The sequence below is a fragment of the Myodes glareolus genome, chromosome 13 (genome assembly GCF_982192425.1).
Source record: "Myodes glareolus chromosome 13, mMyoGla1.1, whole genome shotgun sequence".
NCBI lineage: Eukaryota > Metazoa > Chordata > Mammalia > Rodentia > Cricetidae > Myodes > Myodes glareolus.
In genome coordinates this window covers 37762173-37780367 of record NC_142038.1, presented here as the reverse complement: position 1 = coordinate 37780367, position 18195 = coordinate 37762173, and the positions used below count along the sequence as shown (strand labels likewise).

General features: G+C 37.1%; 1 protein-coding gene across 4 annotated transcripts in view; it reads left to right on the top strand.

The window, feature by feature from the left end:
* Positions 1 to 18195, top strand: part of Dmxl1 (Dmx like 1) — a 137999-nt gene that overhangs the window by 104773 nt on the left and 15031 nt on the right. For all 4 annotated transcript variants that reach the window (XM_048419177.3, XM_048419176.3, XM_048419178.3 and 1 more), the window contains 4 exons: positions 2341 to 2427; positions 4764 to 4885; positions 5383 to 5524; positions 14443 to 14503. In XM_048419177.3, the coding sequence (XP_048275134.3) occupies positions 2341 to 2427; positions 4764 to 4885; positions 5383 to 5524; positions 14443 to 14503 (412 nt within the window). The remainder of the gene's footprint in view (positions 1 to 2340; positions 2428 to 4763; positions 4886 to 5382; positions 5525 to 14442; positions 14504 to 18195) is intronic.

Sequence of the window (18195 nt, the reverse complement as noted above, 5' to 3'; positions counted from 1 at the left end):
TCCCATTTTAGTCACGTAATACTTGCTTTCCTAATCCAGTCTTCCTCAGTTATCACTTCAGCCGTTATAGTGTCTTACCTGGTTTTCTGATAGCCATTCCCAAATCCTTTATGTTTCAGCTACTAACAGAATTTCCGGAATCCTTTGAAGGCCTTTAAACATTCGTGTGATAAATGAATTTTTATTGTTGCCTTTAAGGCCTTTTCATAAGCTGAACCTGCCTGTTCTGCAGATCTTAAAAAATCCCCCATGTATAGTTATCCTCACATAGACTGTACGAGACACTATTGAGATGCTAAGCTCCTTTTCTTTGCTCATCCCTGTGCGATGTGATTGTGTATTTGACATGGTGTTCAGAACCTTCATATTTAAAATACCACCCAGTTGAATATCAAGGAGGCAATTTTGATACCGTGCTGTTGAGAAACATTGTTTTGAATGAGAGAATAAGAATTTATTCCCGTATTGAGAAAGCTTTTTTTGAAATTCATTTGTTTTCACTTTCTTTCCATGGTAAAGTTGGGAAAAGCTCTCCACATGAAACCAGTATGTTGCTTGGGCCTATCACCTGTCGATTCTTTTGTTCTGTGAAAATGTCATGTCTCTTCTAATACCTTCAGTTTCTTTAGATCCAGAGGTGGTCTCTTGGTGTACTTTGTTGATAATCCACAAGCCCTGGAGTAGCCTCTTGGTGTGCTTTAGATACCAGGGATATAAATGGACAAATTGAGGTTTCATTTAAAAAAGTACAGAAATGGGCCAGAGCTAATACTTGTCTTAGAATTAAAACTTCAACCCAGAATGTTTGGTTATCAAACACTGAAATTGTTTTAAGTTTGTAAGTTTGTAAAACGTGACTTTTGTACGTGTGTGTGTGTGTGTGTGTATAGTATATATAATGTTTGCTTACATTAGGGTATATAGGCTTTGCTATTGTATTAAGTCTTTTCACCTTACAACTAAAATCATTCTGGAGGACGTTTTTAACAATAAATTGATTATTTTAAATCAATGAGCAACCATTGGTGATATTCTTATCTAAATTTGTTGTATGCTAATTTCAAAATAATGATTTCTGCATTTCATAATGAGATTTTAAACATTTCTTAGTAATCTATTTTAGAAATTAAAGGTAAGTAAAATAAGATAAACAAATTAATATTTTGAGCTTTCCAACTTACTAATTTTGGTAAGTATTGATTATAAGTGTTGATTATAAGTGTTCTCTGTTGAATGCAAAGGTGTTATGCATACATATGTGCCTTTTCTAGAATAAAGAGAATGTCATATATGTGTCCTTCCTGTAAACTCATTACCACTTGACCTCCCTTGTAATACTTATAGGTATTATTAAATAATTACAGTACTTAGAAGTTTGGAAAATCTTTACTTTAGTAATTAAAATGCCAGGCAGTGGCACCAGAATTTATCCCTACTGCTTGTACTGGCTTTTTGGGAACCCATTCTCTTTGGATGGATACCTTTCTCGGCCTTGATAGTGTGTGTGTGTGTGTGTGTGTGTGTGTGTGTGTGTGTGTGTGTGTGTGTATTAGCATTGGACCTTCCTCAAAGCAATGTGTCTTACCCTCTCTGAGGAGTGGGTGGGGGTGGGGTGGGGAAGGTAGGTAGGAGGGGAGGGAGTGGGAACTGAGATTGGTATGTAAAATGAAGAAAAGATTGTTTTCTTTTTTCAAAAAAATAAAATTACACACACACACATAATGTCAGCCAGGTGATAAGAGTTGGTGCCCATCTTTAATCCCAACAGATGGGAAAGATCTCTGAGTTCAAGGCCAACGTGGTCTACAACTTGAGTTCCAGGACAGCCAAGGTGACACAGAGAAACCTTGTTTTGAAAAACAAAACAAAATAGCAAAAAATAATTAAAATATTTTGATCCTTTAAAGTTAGTTCATTCTTGCTTTAGGAGGATAAACAGCTCAAGAAATTAATATGTTTTATCAACTGTCTTTTTATGTTTGAAAACAAGCCTGATAAATTCCTCTGATCAAATTCTTTTCTGGGATAATAGTCCTGGAGAGATGGCTCAGTGGTTAAGCTGCTCTTCCAGAGGACCCGGGTTCAATTTCCAGCACCCACATGGTGGCTCATGACTGTCTCTAACTCCACTCCAATGGAATCTGGCACCGTTACACAGACAAATGTGCAGGCAAAACACCAATGCACATAAAATAAAAATAAATAAATCTGGGATAATTGGCATCTACCATAGTGCCTTTGGAATTGGTGTATTTTAAAACCTTATTAAAATTATTTTGATTTTGTCATTTGTTTTATTAATAAAATAGAAATTTTAATATTATACTTTCTTCTATTTAGATAGAGGCAGATTTGGGATATCCTGGAGGTAAAGCAAGAATTATTCATAAGGAATCTGATATAATTACTGCCTTTGCTGTTAATAAAGTAAGTATGTAGATATCTTTTCTGTGACTTCTAACTATCTCCTTGCTGGAGAATACCTTATCAGTTTATTCAGTGAGAGTACTCTACTTCCAAATTTACTTCCCATTCCTTAAATTATAATCTCAATAAGAACTTTCTTTTATAAAATTTATTATATAATTTACTAATGGAGTTTTTTATTATATTATCTGGGAGATACAACTAATAAAATATTTTATTGCTCTGCAGAGAACAGTGTTGAGTATTTGAATTTCAAGCAGAAACTTTAAAATATATACAAAATAATATATTATTTAATCCAAAGAGGCTATCTAAGGTATTATATGAATTTATTAGACATGATTCTATTTGCAAGAACTTAAACTCATGTATTAGAAGTCCAATTTGTGTGTTTATTTTATAGTCTTTAGTCTTCTGCTTAACATCCTCCTTAGAGGTAACTGTGATCTCCAGGAGAAGTGGTAATGTTAAGTATAATAGTCCAAGGGTGAAGTTTGTTGAATCTTATCCCACTTGAATTGCCCCCAGATTACTATACAGCATAGTTTTTGGTGTCTTATTGTTTCTTTTTCTTTGAACTTAAAAGGGTAGGATTATGGTTTTTTTTTATGTATACCTATTTTTAATTTTACAATTTTATCAGCCAGGCCCTTTGTGGTACTCTTTGCCTTCAGGTGAACCTCCTGCTTCAGCTTCAACATGTTATCAATACGTGTTATATAGGTGTATGTTTTGTAATACTTAGAAAGCCTTTTACCAGTAGATTCTTCATTTTTCATATTCTATACCCTTCTACTCGACTTTATCTAACTTGTTCTTTAGCCATCTGTCCTTATAGTTTCCTGTATCTTTAATTTCATCTCTGTCATGAACATCTGTGAACTAGTTATGTGTAGACCAGGCAGAACTGCAGTTAACCCCTTGGGCAGTTCTCAAGTTGTTATATCTGTGTGACTCTGAGTAGTGAGTGAGGGAGTGAGTGTGTGTGCGTGTGTGTGCGTGTCTGTGTGTCTATGTGGGGGTACATATGAGCGCACACATGCACATACTAATTCTGTCCTCACTCAGTATTATCTGCCTTCCCCTTAAAATGTATGAGTAACTAGAAATAGTCATCTACACATATGAAATCTGCTGTTCACTTTTATAAATATGTTGCATAATTATTTCTCTGCATTTAGTATTACATTTTTACATTCTTCCAAAATTTGTAGCTCACAAATAATATGTTTTGTTTTACATTTCATGTTTTTAAAATGGCCTTAAGATTAAACTTTTCCCTGTTTGTTTCATTGGGTGTTAACCTGTTTCGAGAATTGTGATGATCTGGGATTGTATCTTATATTCAAGCTAATAAGTTAATTTTTAGTTTATTGGATGTTGTTTGATAACACAAGAATTCAGTTTCACTGACTAGAGACAGATAGTTCACATTTGTCAGCACAAGAAGTCACTATTACGTGAATCTCTTCACACTAGTTGTTTGGGCTCCCAGTGACTAGTTTCCTCCCAACCACTGCAGAATGACAAAAGCAGGACAGGTAGGACCTGTGTTTGCAGTGGGTTGTTTTGCTGGAGGTCACTGAATTCAGAGACCCCAGCTGCAACAGGTGTGAGGTGCTGCTGCACCCTCCTACTATTTGTTTTTTTGTTGTACAAATATTAGGACAATAAAAGTCATCTGGAAGAGTAGAGAAACTGCTTGAAAAGAGGAAATAAAGTAGTTCAAACATTTTTTTATTTCTACTTGGCTTTTTGTTAGTTGGTCTAGAATTGCTAGAGCGTGAACATCTCTTACATTCAAGCTTAATTACCAAATTAAATTACCAAAAATTTAATTATTAAAATTAGTTTAAGAGGCTGGAGAGATAGTTCAGTGGTTAAGAGCACTGACTGCGCTTCCAGAGTACTGCGGTTCTTTCCAGCACCCACATGAGCAGCTCACAACTGCCTGTAATTTCAGTTCTAGAGAATACAACACCCTCACACAGACATACATGCAGGCAACATACCATAAAAAATTAAAACATTTTTTTAAAAAGTTAATTTAAGGCTGGGGTGGTGGTGCATGCCTTTAATCCCAGCACTCAGGGGGCAGAGGCAGGTGATCTCTGTGAGTTTGAGGCCGGGCTGGTCTACAAGAACTAGTTCCAGGACAGACTCCAAGGCTACAGAGAAATCCTGTCTCAAAAAAACCAACCCCCCCCCAAAAATTAAATATTAGTTGGTAAAAAATGCTTTTGTGCATGTTATTAGAGATTAGAGATTTTCTTCAGAAATAGCTCATAGACCCATTGGGCTTTTTAATGTAAAAGCTAACATGATTTATTTTTCAGGCAAATAGAAATTGCATAGCAATTGCTTCCAGCCATGATGTACAAGAACTGGATGTTTCTGGAATTCTGGCCACACAGATCTATACATGGGTGGATGATGATGCAGAAACAGAAACCAAAGGGTATTCTTATGCTTTGTTTTTAATTCAGTTATATAATATGAGTGATTTTATCCCCTGAACTGTAACTTTGGAAAGCCTTCTTAGGAGATGTAAGTACCCTCTTGAGCAGCAGGCAGCACTTGTCTCAAACACAGTGCTTGTAATTGTAGGCAGAGTAGCATGCGCTGCTGTGACTAGGGGTGATAGGTAAGGGGTGACAGTGACTTCTTAAAGGAAATTGGAGTTAAGAATGGAAAAATTTCAGATATGGATTTTGTTAGTTAAAGCTGAGGAAAATTAACTTTAAGAGAAATATAAAGTGTTTAAACTTTCACGTGTAAAAAAGAAATGAAAAGCCAGGTGGTGATGCACACCTTTAATCCCAGTGCTCAGGAAGCAGAGGCAGGCGAATCTCTGAGTTTGACGCCAGACGGATCTATAGAGCAAGTTCCAGAGCAGACCCCAGGGGGGAAAAATGAAGAATTGACGTTTTCATTCTAGTTGATGTTTCTTTGTAGATCAGAAGATTTCTTGGTGATACATGCTCGTGATGATTTAACAGCTGTCCAAGGTTCAACTCCATATACGCACAGCAACCCTGGCACTCCAATCAATATGCCGTGGCTGGGAAGTACACAGACGGGTAGAGGAGCATCTGTGGTATGTAGATTTAAAGTTACTTAGGTTTACACTCAACTGTCCTATTTCTTTTCCCTTTAGGTTAATGAATAAAAGGTGATTAAAACCTTTTTAATTTTTAGTTACCTTACATACTAGAAGTGTATGTTTTAATAATTAAAAATAACATTTTCATTTAAAAGGGATTACATTTTTTAAAAAAATCTTTGATCCAACATGGTGGCACACACCTTCTAATCCCAGAACTCTGGAGACAGAGACAGACAGATCTCTGTGAGGCAAGCCTGATCTGCAGAGCAGGTTCTTCAGTTTCCATGGGTTTGTAGGCTTTCTGGGGTTAGAATTGTTGAATTCTAACTTTATTCCATAGTGATCCGATAGTACACAGGTGATTACTACAATTTCTTTATATCTATGAATGTTTGCTTTGTTACCAATTATGTGATCAATTTTTGAGAAGGTTCCATGAGATGCTGAGAAGAAGGTATATTCTTTTCTGTTTGGGTGGAATGTTCTATAGATGTCTGTTAGGTCCATTTGGTTCATTTGCAAAGCAGGTTCTTGGACAGCCAGGGCTACATATCTCAAAATAAAATAAAATATACTCGGTTTAAAAATGAAAGAAATACATTTTAATTTGAAGCTACGAGCCATATGTAAACCATGTACTATGAAGCTATTATAATAAGAATGAGGTTAAGTCATTCCCTTTTTTTTCTTTTCTTTTCTTTTTCCAATGTTGAAGTTTAAAATCAGGGCCTCATGTTTGTGAGTCAAGCACTATTCTTGAGTTCTAGCCCCAGCCCTACATTTTTCCCTGTATAGAAAAAAAAAAAATCACAGTTTTGCAGGACATGAAAATTATAAAAAGTTAGATTTTTATGTCTATTGGTAAAGCTTTGTAGTAGCTCAGCTGTGGCCAATTTTTTATGTCTTTATGGGTCCTGCTCTCACTCCACAGTATGAGAGCTTATTGTCTGCAAAAGACAGCATGCTGTACTCATAAAACCCAGGGTGTTTATCCAGCTCTGATAAAATGTTATACTCAGCCCTGTTCTAGGTAATATCCTTTAGTAGATACCAATTAAATGCTATCCATTTTCAGTATGACATTTTGTAATGCATAATACATTCTTTGTTTTAAGAAAAAAATGCAAATTTAAAAATTGAGCAAAATAATTTTGTAGTGGCAAAACATGTATTTGAGCATTGATTGTTTTGTGTAAGATGTTACCCATATTTATTCTTCTAGGATTTCCCTTTATTGATTAGGCTATAAAAATTGATGCACAGAAGCAAAGAAAATCCTACATTCCTTTAATTAATTTCTAGTTGTTGGGGATTTTTTTCTTTGTTTTATTATGTTTTGTTTTTAATGTCCTAAGTCCTATTGAACATTCTGTTTCCTTTGCCAGTCTGCCATTTTTTAACCAATTAATATAGGTAATTGTTCAATGGAGACTTGAACATCATTTATAAGCCTTTTTAGTCTTATGTAATGTGCAGTTCCTTTATAGGTAATACAGTTAGTACTTTGCTTCACTTGTGTTCATATTCCTCTTGACCCATTGATCAGATAAATGAAGCTTAATTCAAAAGGTCAAGTGATTCAAATCACTTAGTTTAATGTTTTCAAGTACTTGATTTTTAAGGATTCAGTTGAATTCGAAATTAGAAATTAGTAATTTTAAAATGAAATGACTAGGTCAGTCTAAGATTACAAATCGTAAAATTTGTTAGCTTTAGTGACATTGTATTTTAAAGAGAAACTTAAGGGAAATACAGATAAATAATGGATTTTATTTTCAGTATGAGCCTTAGATAAAACAGTACAGTATCTCTTAGAATTCCTTTCTTGCTGCAACCTCTTGTTCCCTCTGTTCTATATAAAGCAGCAGGTGTTTTTAAAATACCATTCAGATTTTCCCTCCTTTCAAATTCTGCATTTCCCAGTACATCTTTATTAAAAAACAAGTTCTTATTCTGACTTCCAAAAGCTTTGCCTGACTCTAATCCTAGCTCTCCAGTCTACATTTACTCCCTCTGCTCTGTTTATGCTGGCTTTCTGTCCCTCAGACTCATCCATTGCTGTCATGTTAAAGACTTTGCCTTACCTTTTCCTTCAAATGTGTCTCTCTCTGTGTAAGCATTTAGAACCCAACTTGAGATCTCAGGAGATTTCTCTGTTGTTCTTAGAGAATACATTCACCCCATCCACTATACTTCTAATTTTATTGTCTCACCTTATCTTTGTAAAGTGCATTATTGTTGTTGAAATTAGCAATGCGTTATTTTGTTGTCCCTTTCCTGTAAACAGAAGCTTTTGGAGGTTTGCCTGCCTCACAGGTGGATATGCTTTGTAGACAATAGTGATGGACATGTTATGTTCAAAAGTAGTTTTTTATACACGAAAGCATTATAATTTAGAAACCTGACTTTGCATTTTCTTTTATACTGCTACCTGTAGGACCAGCCTCCAGCAGCCCAGGGCGTGGAAAAAAAAAATCCACAAATGCAGTGAGGGCTAGACTTTTTCTATATGAGGGGAATAAGAAAGAAACACATGTTTTCTGATCGAAACTGTCCTCTTTTGCTTTATCTTTAAAAAGTTCTTTCTGGCCGGGCGCTGGTGGTGTGTGCCTTTAATCCCAGCACTCAGAAGACAGAGACAGGAGAATCTCTGTGAGCTTGAGGCCAGCCTGGTCTACAAAGGAAGTTACAGGACAGACACCAAAGCTACAGAGAAACACTGTCTCGAAAAACCAAAAATAAGAGAAAAATATCTTTCTGGAAATATCTCTGTCTCCATGATGTGGGATTTCCCTCTCTGTGCTATGAATATTATTGGTGAATAAAGAAACTGCCTTGGACTATTGGTAGGGTAGAACTTAGGTAGATGGGAGTTGGGGGAGGCTAAACAGAATGCTGGGAGAAAGGCAGAGTGAAGGAGAAGCCATGGAGCCACCGCCAGAGACTGACCTATTGAAACTTTGCTAGTAGGCCATGACCTCATGGTGATGCACACATTAATGGAGATGGGTTAAATTAAGATGTAAGAGTTAGCCAATAAGAAGCTAGAGTTAATGGACCAAGCAGTGATTTAATTGATACAGTTTCTGAGTGGTTATTTTGGGGCTGAGTGCCGAAAATGAAACAAGTGTTCGACATCTCCACATAGCTACATTTTTTCATACACCTCTTTTACACAACTGTACATATCTACATAGCTCTCTTCTATCCATACATCTTTCCTCAACAGCTCCATCTCTTTCTCCTACACGCACATCTCTCCATTACATGTCTTTTACATATCTCTCCTTACACACGTCTTTACACAGCTACTGCTCCATCTGTCTACACAGCTGTCTTCTAGACAACTACTCACCTTCTACATAGCTGTCTCTGCACACATCACCTTCTACACAGCTCTACATGACTCTACACAGCAGCTCTCTAAACAGCTCTACACAGTTATTTATATAGCTTTTTCTCCATAAGTCTACACAGCTCTTTATAAAGCTGTTTGCAAAACTCTGTCTACATAGATCTTTCTACATGCACCCCCTTCAACCCCCTAACTTTGGACAATTGTGAGTTACATATACAGGGTCCGACCCATTCTAATAACACTTGGTAAGTACAGTTTCTCTTAGGGTAGAGAGGTCTCGCTGATCAGACTTAAAGTAAAGCAGGCACCTAGCTGTCAGTGGTCAGGGCTCCCAGACAGAGAGTGACATTGAAATTCAGGACTTAAACAAGCTCCAGTTTCTGGACCTTCAGTCCTACACCACAAACCAAGACCAAGCATACATGCAGAAAGTCCATTGTTGCAGGGAGTTATGTCTTTATGTTATTAGCCTGACTTTGGTTCAACACACACCTGGGAACTTACCCTTTTGCATATTTTGCAGGGGCAACTAGCCTATTTTGAATCTGCTCTAAAGTCTAAAATCAGCAAATGTGTAAAAAGCTGTCTTTGTAATTGAGAATATTGTCATTTTCCTACGTCAGTCTGAGCTATGAAAAATGTTCTAGTATTATTTCTGTTCATCAAAATTATACAACTTACATGGAAATATATTTTTGACAATCTACAGATATATGTGTGCCCAGTAGGTGAAATATGTTCACAAGATAAACGCAAACGCAGTGGGGGAAATACCCATAGCTATTTTTAGGGAAGAAATGAAGTGGCACATGAGAAAATTACAGACAGAAGCAACCGGTCCAGAGTCTGTGGTCCCATAAGCTTTGCTTAAGGAGATTCCTCCGTCAGAAAATTATTCACCTGGTAGGTTGACACTTGAACTCTCAGTTGTCATGTGCTATATATTCTTGTGGTCTCTGGTAAAGCCATTGCTACCAGCAGCTCTCAGCACTTTTACAGTTGAACATTCTTCCTGTGCAAATTTTAGGGCTGCTTTTTAGAAATTTTACTTTCATTCATTATATTTTTGTCATATTTTTTTTTATTCCTCCAGCTTTGTAACATGACGGGGCCAGCTTGTTGGGGTTTCCATCCCGCCCGGTACCCCACAGCCAGCAAATCCCAAAGAGAAATCACACACAGGACTCCATAAGGTTATAAACTGATTGGCCCATTAGGTCAGGCTTCTTGTTAACTCTGATAACTTATGTTACCCCATTATCCTTATCTACATTAGCCACATGGCTCCGTACCTTTCTCAGCTGGGCAAGTTACATGCTGCCTCTTCGGTGGTCTGCGCAGGAGTGACGGACAGAGCTTCCTGTGTCCCAGAATACTCCCAGTCTCTTTGCTCCACCCCTACTTCCTGTCTGGCTTTCCCACCTATACTGCCTGCCTGGGAAATCAGCGTTTTATTAAAATATGATTGACAGAATACAGACAATTCTCCCACACCATTTCTCTCTTTTTTTTTAAACAAAGGAAAATACCCATAGTCCATTTGTTGGGAATGTGGGCGTACTATTTCAGGCTACTTCCTGCTGGTTGGGGGCGCTGATAATCTTATGGGGACCTAAAGAAAATTTAGAGTTATAATCAAGTCCTGACTGGAGTATCCTGTGAGTCTTGATCATCTCAGGCAGTAGTCTTGAATCTGTTCTGGATGTAGAACTCTGTCATCTGGGCCATCTGTTCCTATCGGAGATTTCTCAGGTGGTCTTCCTTTTTCGAACCTGATTTTTCTTAACTCAGAATGAATCCATAGCTTCTCATTTTCTGTGGAAACAAAAGCAAAATCTCTTCTCCAAAGTAACAAACCTTTTGACTTCAGTTTTGAAGCCAAGATATTTTCAAAATACCTATCTTGGGTTAGTTCAGCAGTATTTATAAACAATAGTCCTTTAGCAGCTATTGCTCCTTCCTCAGCATTCAAACAATTCAATTTTTCAATGCTCAAAGAGAGCATAATAACATACAGTATCAAGATTCTCTGTGTATTTTCCATCTTTATTTTAACCTCTATTTCTTTTATTTTTACTTTTACTTTTTGAGACAGATTCTCTGTATATCTTTGTCCTGGAATAACTCTGTAGATCAGGCTGTCCTTGAACTCACAGAGAGTTCCTCTGTCTCTGCCTCCCCAGTGCTAGGCTCAAAGGTGTATGCAACCACACCTTGAACTCAGAGATCTGTCTGTCTCTGCCTCCCAGGCATTGGGTTTAAAGGTGTATGCCACCACACCTTAAAGTCACAGAGGTCAATCTACCTCTGCCCCTTGAAGTCACAGAGGTCAACATACCTCTGTCTCCCAGGCATTGGGATTAAAGGTGTGTACCACCACACCCAATTACTTTCTTTTTTCCTTTTTTACCCGAAGAACTTTAACCTTTAGTCTGCATATATTTTTAACACATAGTAAACCATTTAGAGGTTTTCTTCATCTTTGAATCTCTCTTTACTGTATATCTCTCTTTTTTCTGACCACATGAGTCTTTAATGGGTAGGACTAAAGCCATGGCTTTGACAGTTAGATCCAGCCCATTCCTTAGCTTTCCAGCCTCATGACTGAGATACCAACCAGAGCTGTGTTCACTGCCACAACTCTATGGTGTTTCAAGGTCCTTGCCAGCAAGCAAGCTGCAGCATTCTGCTCACAGACCACACTCAGTCGGACTGCCTGCCTGAAAGAGTCAGAGTTTGCTCTGGCAGGACAGCCCAGAAAACCAGCATTTTAAAACAACGCAGCTTTTTTCCTGCTATGGCTGAAAACCGAAAAGCATGCATTCAGCTTTTCATCAACACCATTTAAGTGTTTCGTGGCAGGACCTTTTAAAAGAGCTGCAAGGTTTTGCAGCTAAAGCTGAGTCAGGAAGCCTCTCTTAGATGAGAGTGCTTGCTTGCCTCTAGCAAGCAGTGCAGACCTGAGAAACTGCTGCTACCAAGAAAATATGCTTTCCTCTATTCTTTCCCAAGCTTTCTCAGGCTTTCTGTGAATTCAGTTATCCATGTGGGCGCCATATGTAACATGAGGGGGCCGGCTTGTTGGGGTTTCCGTCCCACCCGGTACCCCACAGATGGCATATGGACTATGGGTATTTTCCTTTGTTTAAAAAAAAAAAAAAGAGGGAAATGGTGCGGGAGACTTATCTGTATTCTGTCAATCATGTATTTTAATAAAACGCTGATTGGCCAGGCTGGAAGTATAGGTGGGAAAAACCAGACAGGAAGTAGAGGTGATGCAATGAGAACAGGAGAATTCTGGGAAGCAGGAAGTTTCCTCTGCCATTCTTGCCCAGTCCACTGAAGAAACAACATGTAAGCTGACAGCTGAAAAAGGTACCAAGCCATATGGCTAACATAGATCAGAATAATGGGTTAATATAAGCTTATAAGAGTTAATAAGAAGCCAGAGCTAAGGGCCAATCAGTTTATAATCTTATGGAGTCCTGTGTATGATTTTTCTTTGGGGTTTGCCGGTTGTGGGGTACTGGGCGGGACAGATACCCCAACAAGCCGGCCCTCATGTTACACAGCTTCTACCAGATCATTCCTGTTTCCCTTCCCACCCAATTTCATGCTCTCTCCAAAAAAAAAGAAAAAGAAGAAGAAGAAGAAAATAAGACAAAAAACAAAACAAAAAACACTGTCTTCTGGACTGGTTGCTTCTATCTGTAATTTTTCTCATTGCCACTACATTTCTTCCCTAAAAATAGCTATGGGTATTTTCCCCCTCTGCTTTTGTGTTTATCTCATGAATATATTTCATCTTCTGGGCACACATATATCTGTTGATGGTCAGAAAGATGATTTCTGCATAAGCTGTATAATGGAGTCTGTTTTTTTTCCCCACTGATACCAATTCAGTACAACAAAATTCAGTAAGACTAGGCACAAACCGTCATATCAAGGCTGGATGAGGCAACCCAGTAGGAAGAAAAGGGTCCCAAGAGCAGGAAAAAGAGGGGCCTGCTTGTTGGGGTTTCTGTCCTGCCAGGTACCCCACAGCCGGGAAGTCCCAAAGAAAATCACACACAGATCTACATAGGTTGTAAACTGATTGGCTCATTAGCTCAGTCTTCTTATTAGCTGTTGTAGCTTATATTAACCCGTTATTCTTGTCTATGTTAGCCACATGTCTCGGTACCTTTCACAGTGGGACAGGTGAACACTTCACCAGGTAGAGGTGACGGCTCTGTGTAGGCACCAGCTGTCAACTAATTATGTTCAATGAGTTGTATAAGTATTGTCTTTAGTGATAGGGAATTACCATCTTAATGGCTTTTTAATTGGAAGTCGTTCTGATTTATGATTATCTCTATTCCTCTCTCAAGAAAAAGATACTAATAAAATAAGGTGGTTTGTTTTATATGAATCTTTTCAAATAGCTAATAGTTTCTTTATTTTCTGTTACATGCTTTCAGAAAAACTTCTAATCTGTGTTTTATTGTTTTTCTGTGGTAATTTGCTCACAAACAAAAAGGTAAAAGAAAGACTAAGAACCTTTATACATATATTTAATTCAGAACATAGGATTTGGTAGACATGGTGGACATGCCTATAATTATCCCAGCACTCAGGAGGCTGAGGCATGATGTGCAAGTTACAGGTGAGCCTGGGCTATACAACAAAATTTTGTCTCTGTAGCTGACGAGATAGCTCAGTGGTTAAGAGCACTGGTTTCTCTTCCAGTGAATCCGAGTTCTATTCCAAGCACCCACATGGCAGCCCACAATGTAAGTTCAGTTCCAGGGATACAATATACTCACACAGACATAAATGCAGGCAAAACACAAATGCATATAAATTAACATTAAATAAAATCTTTTTTAATTGTCTCTCCCAACCCTACCCCCAAACAAAATAAAGGGATTTAGATGTGAGGTTTAAAGTAACAGTCATATTTTTCAAGGTTTTATTGTCTGGAGAATTGATAAAACATTTTCTTGATTCTATATTGTTACTGAATGATCGATAATGTATTTGTTAACAGCAGCTTCTTCTGTTCTGGACTAGACCAGGGATCTTTCCCTTCTTGTCACTACCAGCTCTGATGGCCTGCTTTTTTTGCTACCCTTACCAATGCCACACATCTCCACAACTTTAGGCTAAACAATTAAAATCCAAAAGACCAACTAAGATTGTTGCAACTTCAAGATTGATGCACAATGTAAACTAACATGTAGCTATAGTTATCTTTAATTTTACGTGACTATTTTATTTAACAGGATAGTTAAATCGTTCAAAAAATGATTTAAAATGAATCAATTGGCCAAAAAGTAGAGTGATTCTGATGCTTAAGTTTCTCTTGGTTTAGCCAAAAAGGGAGTCATTGGAGATATTGATTAACTGATAGGTAGAACTGTGTGTATGTTTCTGTGTGTTGCTGAAGATTTAAATCAGAACATAACTCATAATTAGGGTGTGCTCCATGACTGAACTATGTATACAGCCCTACAACTTAAAGTTCTAATTATTTATTGTTGTTACTATAAAATATTTCTTCTTTTACTAGATGACTAAGAAAGCCATTAATAATGTCAGAAGAATGACATCACATCCAACACTTCCTTACTGTAAGTTGGCAATGATGAACAATGATTGTCTTATTTTTACATTTTTTGCATAAATTGTATAAGGAATTCATGGTAAACTTTTAGTTTCAATTGAAAAATAATTTTTATCCTACTTACCTTATTTTTCATAGATGAGTTTATGTTATACTAATTTTATCAGATTGTCTTTTATCAGGCACGTTAATAGTAGTCATAAAAGAAGTTATTAGTAAATTCTTATAAAGTAGGAGATATGTTTTTTCAGATTTTATTTGAAGAAATCTCAAAAAAAGAAATCTCAAGTCTCTTTTGTTGTAGCCAAAATAAAATGAAAAATTTTTTAAAAATATTTTTGAAAGTATTAATTGGTGATTGAAATATATATGTTAGTTTATGATCATCCTAGGCTTTAAAAACTATGTTTATGTCATTTCCTTAATAGTTATAGGAGTATATTGAGATATTCATGTCTTTACAAATTAATAATGTATAAAATTTTAGCTGCCTTTTCTCATAGACAATTAATTGTCCATTAAAATAAAATTAACAAAGTTCTGTGTTCTTTTCTACTGTACACAGTGTATGTGGTAAGCATCTGTTATCTAATTGCATACTTTGTCGAATAAAAATGTTGAAAAAAATTTTAAATAAAGAGAATGACTTCTCATAGCAAATACAAATTGATATAAAATATTATATTGACTCCCTTGACATTGATTTCCTACAGCTTTATAGGTATCTGGGACTGAAGAAATGGCTCAGTAGTTAAGAATTCCTGCTACTTTTGGAGCTGACTTAATCAAATTTGGTTTCCAGCACCTGTGTCAGGGCTCACAACCACCTGTGACTCGAGCTTCAAGGGACCCGATAGCCTCTTCTGGCCTTTGTGTGTACTCGCAAAGAATACACTTAACATAGATCCACACATATAAATACAAATTCAAAACATTTTTTTTAAAAGAGGAAAGAATTTGAAGAAAGAACAAAAATAGTCATCAAAGTTGCTTTTTTGGTCACATAAAATCACCTTAATGATTTAAAACTGTATATTCATATCTGATTATATGAATTCTCAAGTATGACATTCTAGTCAAAACCTTGGTAATATAACCAGTTTTTCTAATTATGTCTTATAAGTAGAGAATATTCTACCTTTTCAGTGCTGATGATCAAACCCAGCAAGTATGGTATACATTTCCTTTCTAAAGTCTTTTGGCACTGTCCCAAAGCGCTCCCCATGTTCTTTTTCTTTTCTTTCTTTTGTTTTTCTTCTTCTCCTCCTCCTCCTCCTTCTCCTCTTTTTTTCTCCTCCTTCTCCTTTTTCTCTTCCTTCCCTTGCTTCTCCTCCTTCTCCTTCCTTCTCTCTCCTCTCTTCTCTTGTTTTTTTCTCCCTGTACTCATTGAGCCAATTCTTTTAGTTTATTGTCCAGCCCTAACATGGTTTTCCATATGATTCATTCCATTGGTGAGGCTTTCCACTGAGGTTTTTGTTTTGGTTAATGAGTTTATCATTTCTATCATTTTTTCAGTTTTGGTTATCTTGATCAATTCTCTTTATAGAATTCTATTTTTTTATCTTGGGTTGACTTCATTTTATTTGACTATTTTTGTTCTTTTAATGTATATACATATCTTTTGAGGTTATTTGAATATTCTTATAATTACTTTTTGAATGAGCTCTCTGGTGTTTCTTCCAGGTCATTTTCATTGGAGGTCACTACTTTAGGATTAGTTATGAGAGCATAACTAATTTGTCATTTTTGTGTGTGTTGCTTTTGCTTCTTCACTGGGACTTGAACACTGGAAATAGTTTGTTAATTACATCTTCCCTTTAGTTCAGATCACCCATCTTCATCCAGGGGAGGTATGTCAGTGTACAGAAGAGGTTTAAGTTGGTTAAAAAAAAAAAAATGTAGAGTTTTTTTCCTCCGTGGAGCTTGTATTGAAGACTTCAGGTTATATCCCTAGTCTTTTGACAGTCTTATATTGTCTTAATTAAGAGTCATCCCTATCTTATCTTATCATCTCTAGTCAAACAGAGGTTATACGTGTATGATTTAAGGGACATGAAGTTGAGAGACCTATGAGATACAAATGAATGGGACCTACCTGGGAAGTAAAGTCAGTTCTGAGTGGCGTTAGGATGAGAAGTCAGTCTAGGCAGAGGCTGTGGGGACACTGTAAGATCCTAAAGGAGCTGGGTAACCTGACCCACTGTAGAAATGAGATTCCAGAGTAACCATGGTGTCAAATAACCAGGCAGCACAGATGGATAAACTCTTGGAGGCACCAGGCCTGTGGGCTGAAGAAGGATCACATCCTACTTGGAAGCACAGAAGAAAAAACCTAAACCAAATTAGCTCGTATTTACCAAAAGTTTTTCTGAGTTCTTGTGAGCTTGAAGTACACTTGGACTAGCTTTTTTCCAAGAGTTTAAGGAACATTTAATTTAATTATGAGCCTATTTCTCTTCAAGTCAGTTGTTTAGAGCTCTTATAATTTTGGCAATGTCACTTAGAAGCAGAAAAATGTCACACAAATAATGCACTTCCAAGTTTGATTTTAATATGTTAGCCATGTGCCAGATAGAAAAATCACTACAATCTAGATTAGAGATTGTTTTAAAAGTAGACTGTAATCGTCAGGTGATTAACCTACACTATAAAGGCTGGGGTGGTTTGTAGTTTTTTCATTTGCCTTTTGCGAACAGTCTTCTAGCAGGTTATGTCTGGGGCCAAGGAGATTGTTTAGTTCATAAAATGCTTGTCATGCCAGCGTGATGACCTGAATTCAGATTCCTGACACTCACAGAAAATTCTCTGTATGGTGACACAGACCTGTCTTAGCCTGGGAGGTGGAGACAAGAAGGTCTCCTTGGCTTGCTGGCTGGCTAGGCTTGTAGTTGCTGAGCTCAAGGTTCATTGAGAATCCCTGTCTCAAAATATGGTGGAGAACACTTGAAGAAGATACGACAGTTGACCTCTGGTGTACAGACACAAAGAGGTGGGGGAAAGTAGGGAGGGATAGACAGCACACAGACGGACAGACAGGAAAACGGAGACACAGAGAGGGAGGAAGAGAGGGAATAACATAGGGAGAAAAGCGCTTAAAAGTATTATTACTGGTGCATCTAGTTTTCCAGTAACTCTTGTCAGTCAGAAGATGCATTCCATTTCTGAGGCATTGGGGATCCATTTTTAATCCACTGTGTCCTAAAGATAGGTCATTTGTCTAGATGTTGAAACACTCCCCATTGTAACTACTGTAACCGTAATTTTAAATTATCTTTGGTAAGGTTTTCTCATTTCTCCAAAAAATAAAATAAAATCCACAGGTTCTGTTTGTATTGTTTATGTCTAAAGTTAGGTAGAGTTTGAGGTAATAGGAGTTATAGACTTGAATTTAGTAGAACACACAATCCTGTGTCTACCTCAGACTTTATTTACCTGAGGCCCCTTGCTGAGCACAATCTGACACATTTTACAGACTAACTTTTACCTGAGGCCCTCTGCTGGACACAATCTGGTACATTTTTCAGACTTAGTCTGGGAGAAGAAATGCTCAAATCAGGTGGCAGAGCTGAAATCTGAGTGTGATGATTTGGTGGTAATCTGTAAATGTGCAGCAGAAGGAGTGACTAGAAGGCTCTCTCACTTGTGCCTGATTGCTTGTTACTCTTGAGGGTTGTCATAAAGTAATCTTCTCTGTTTCCA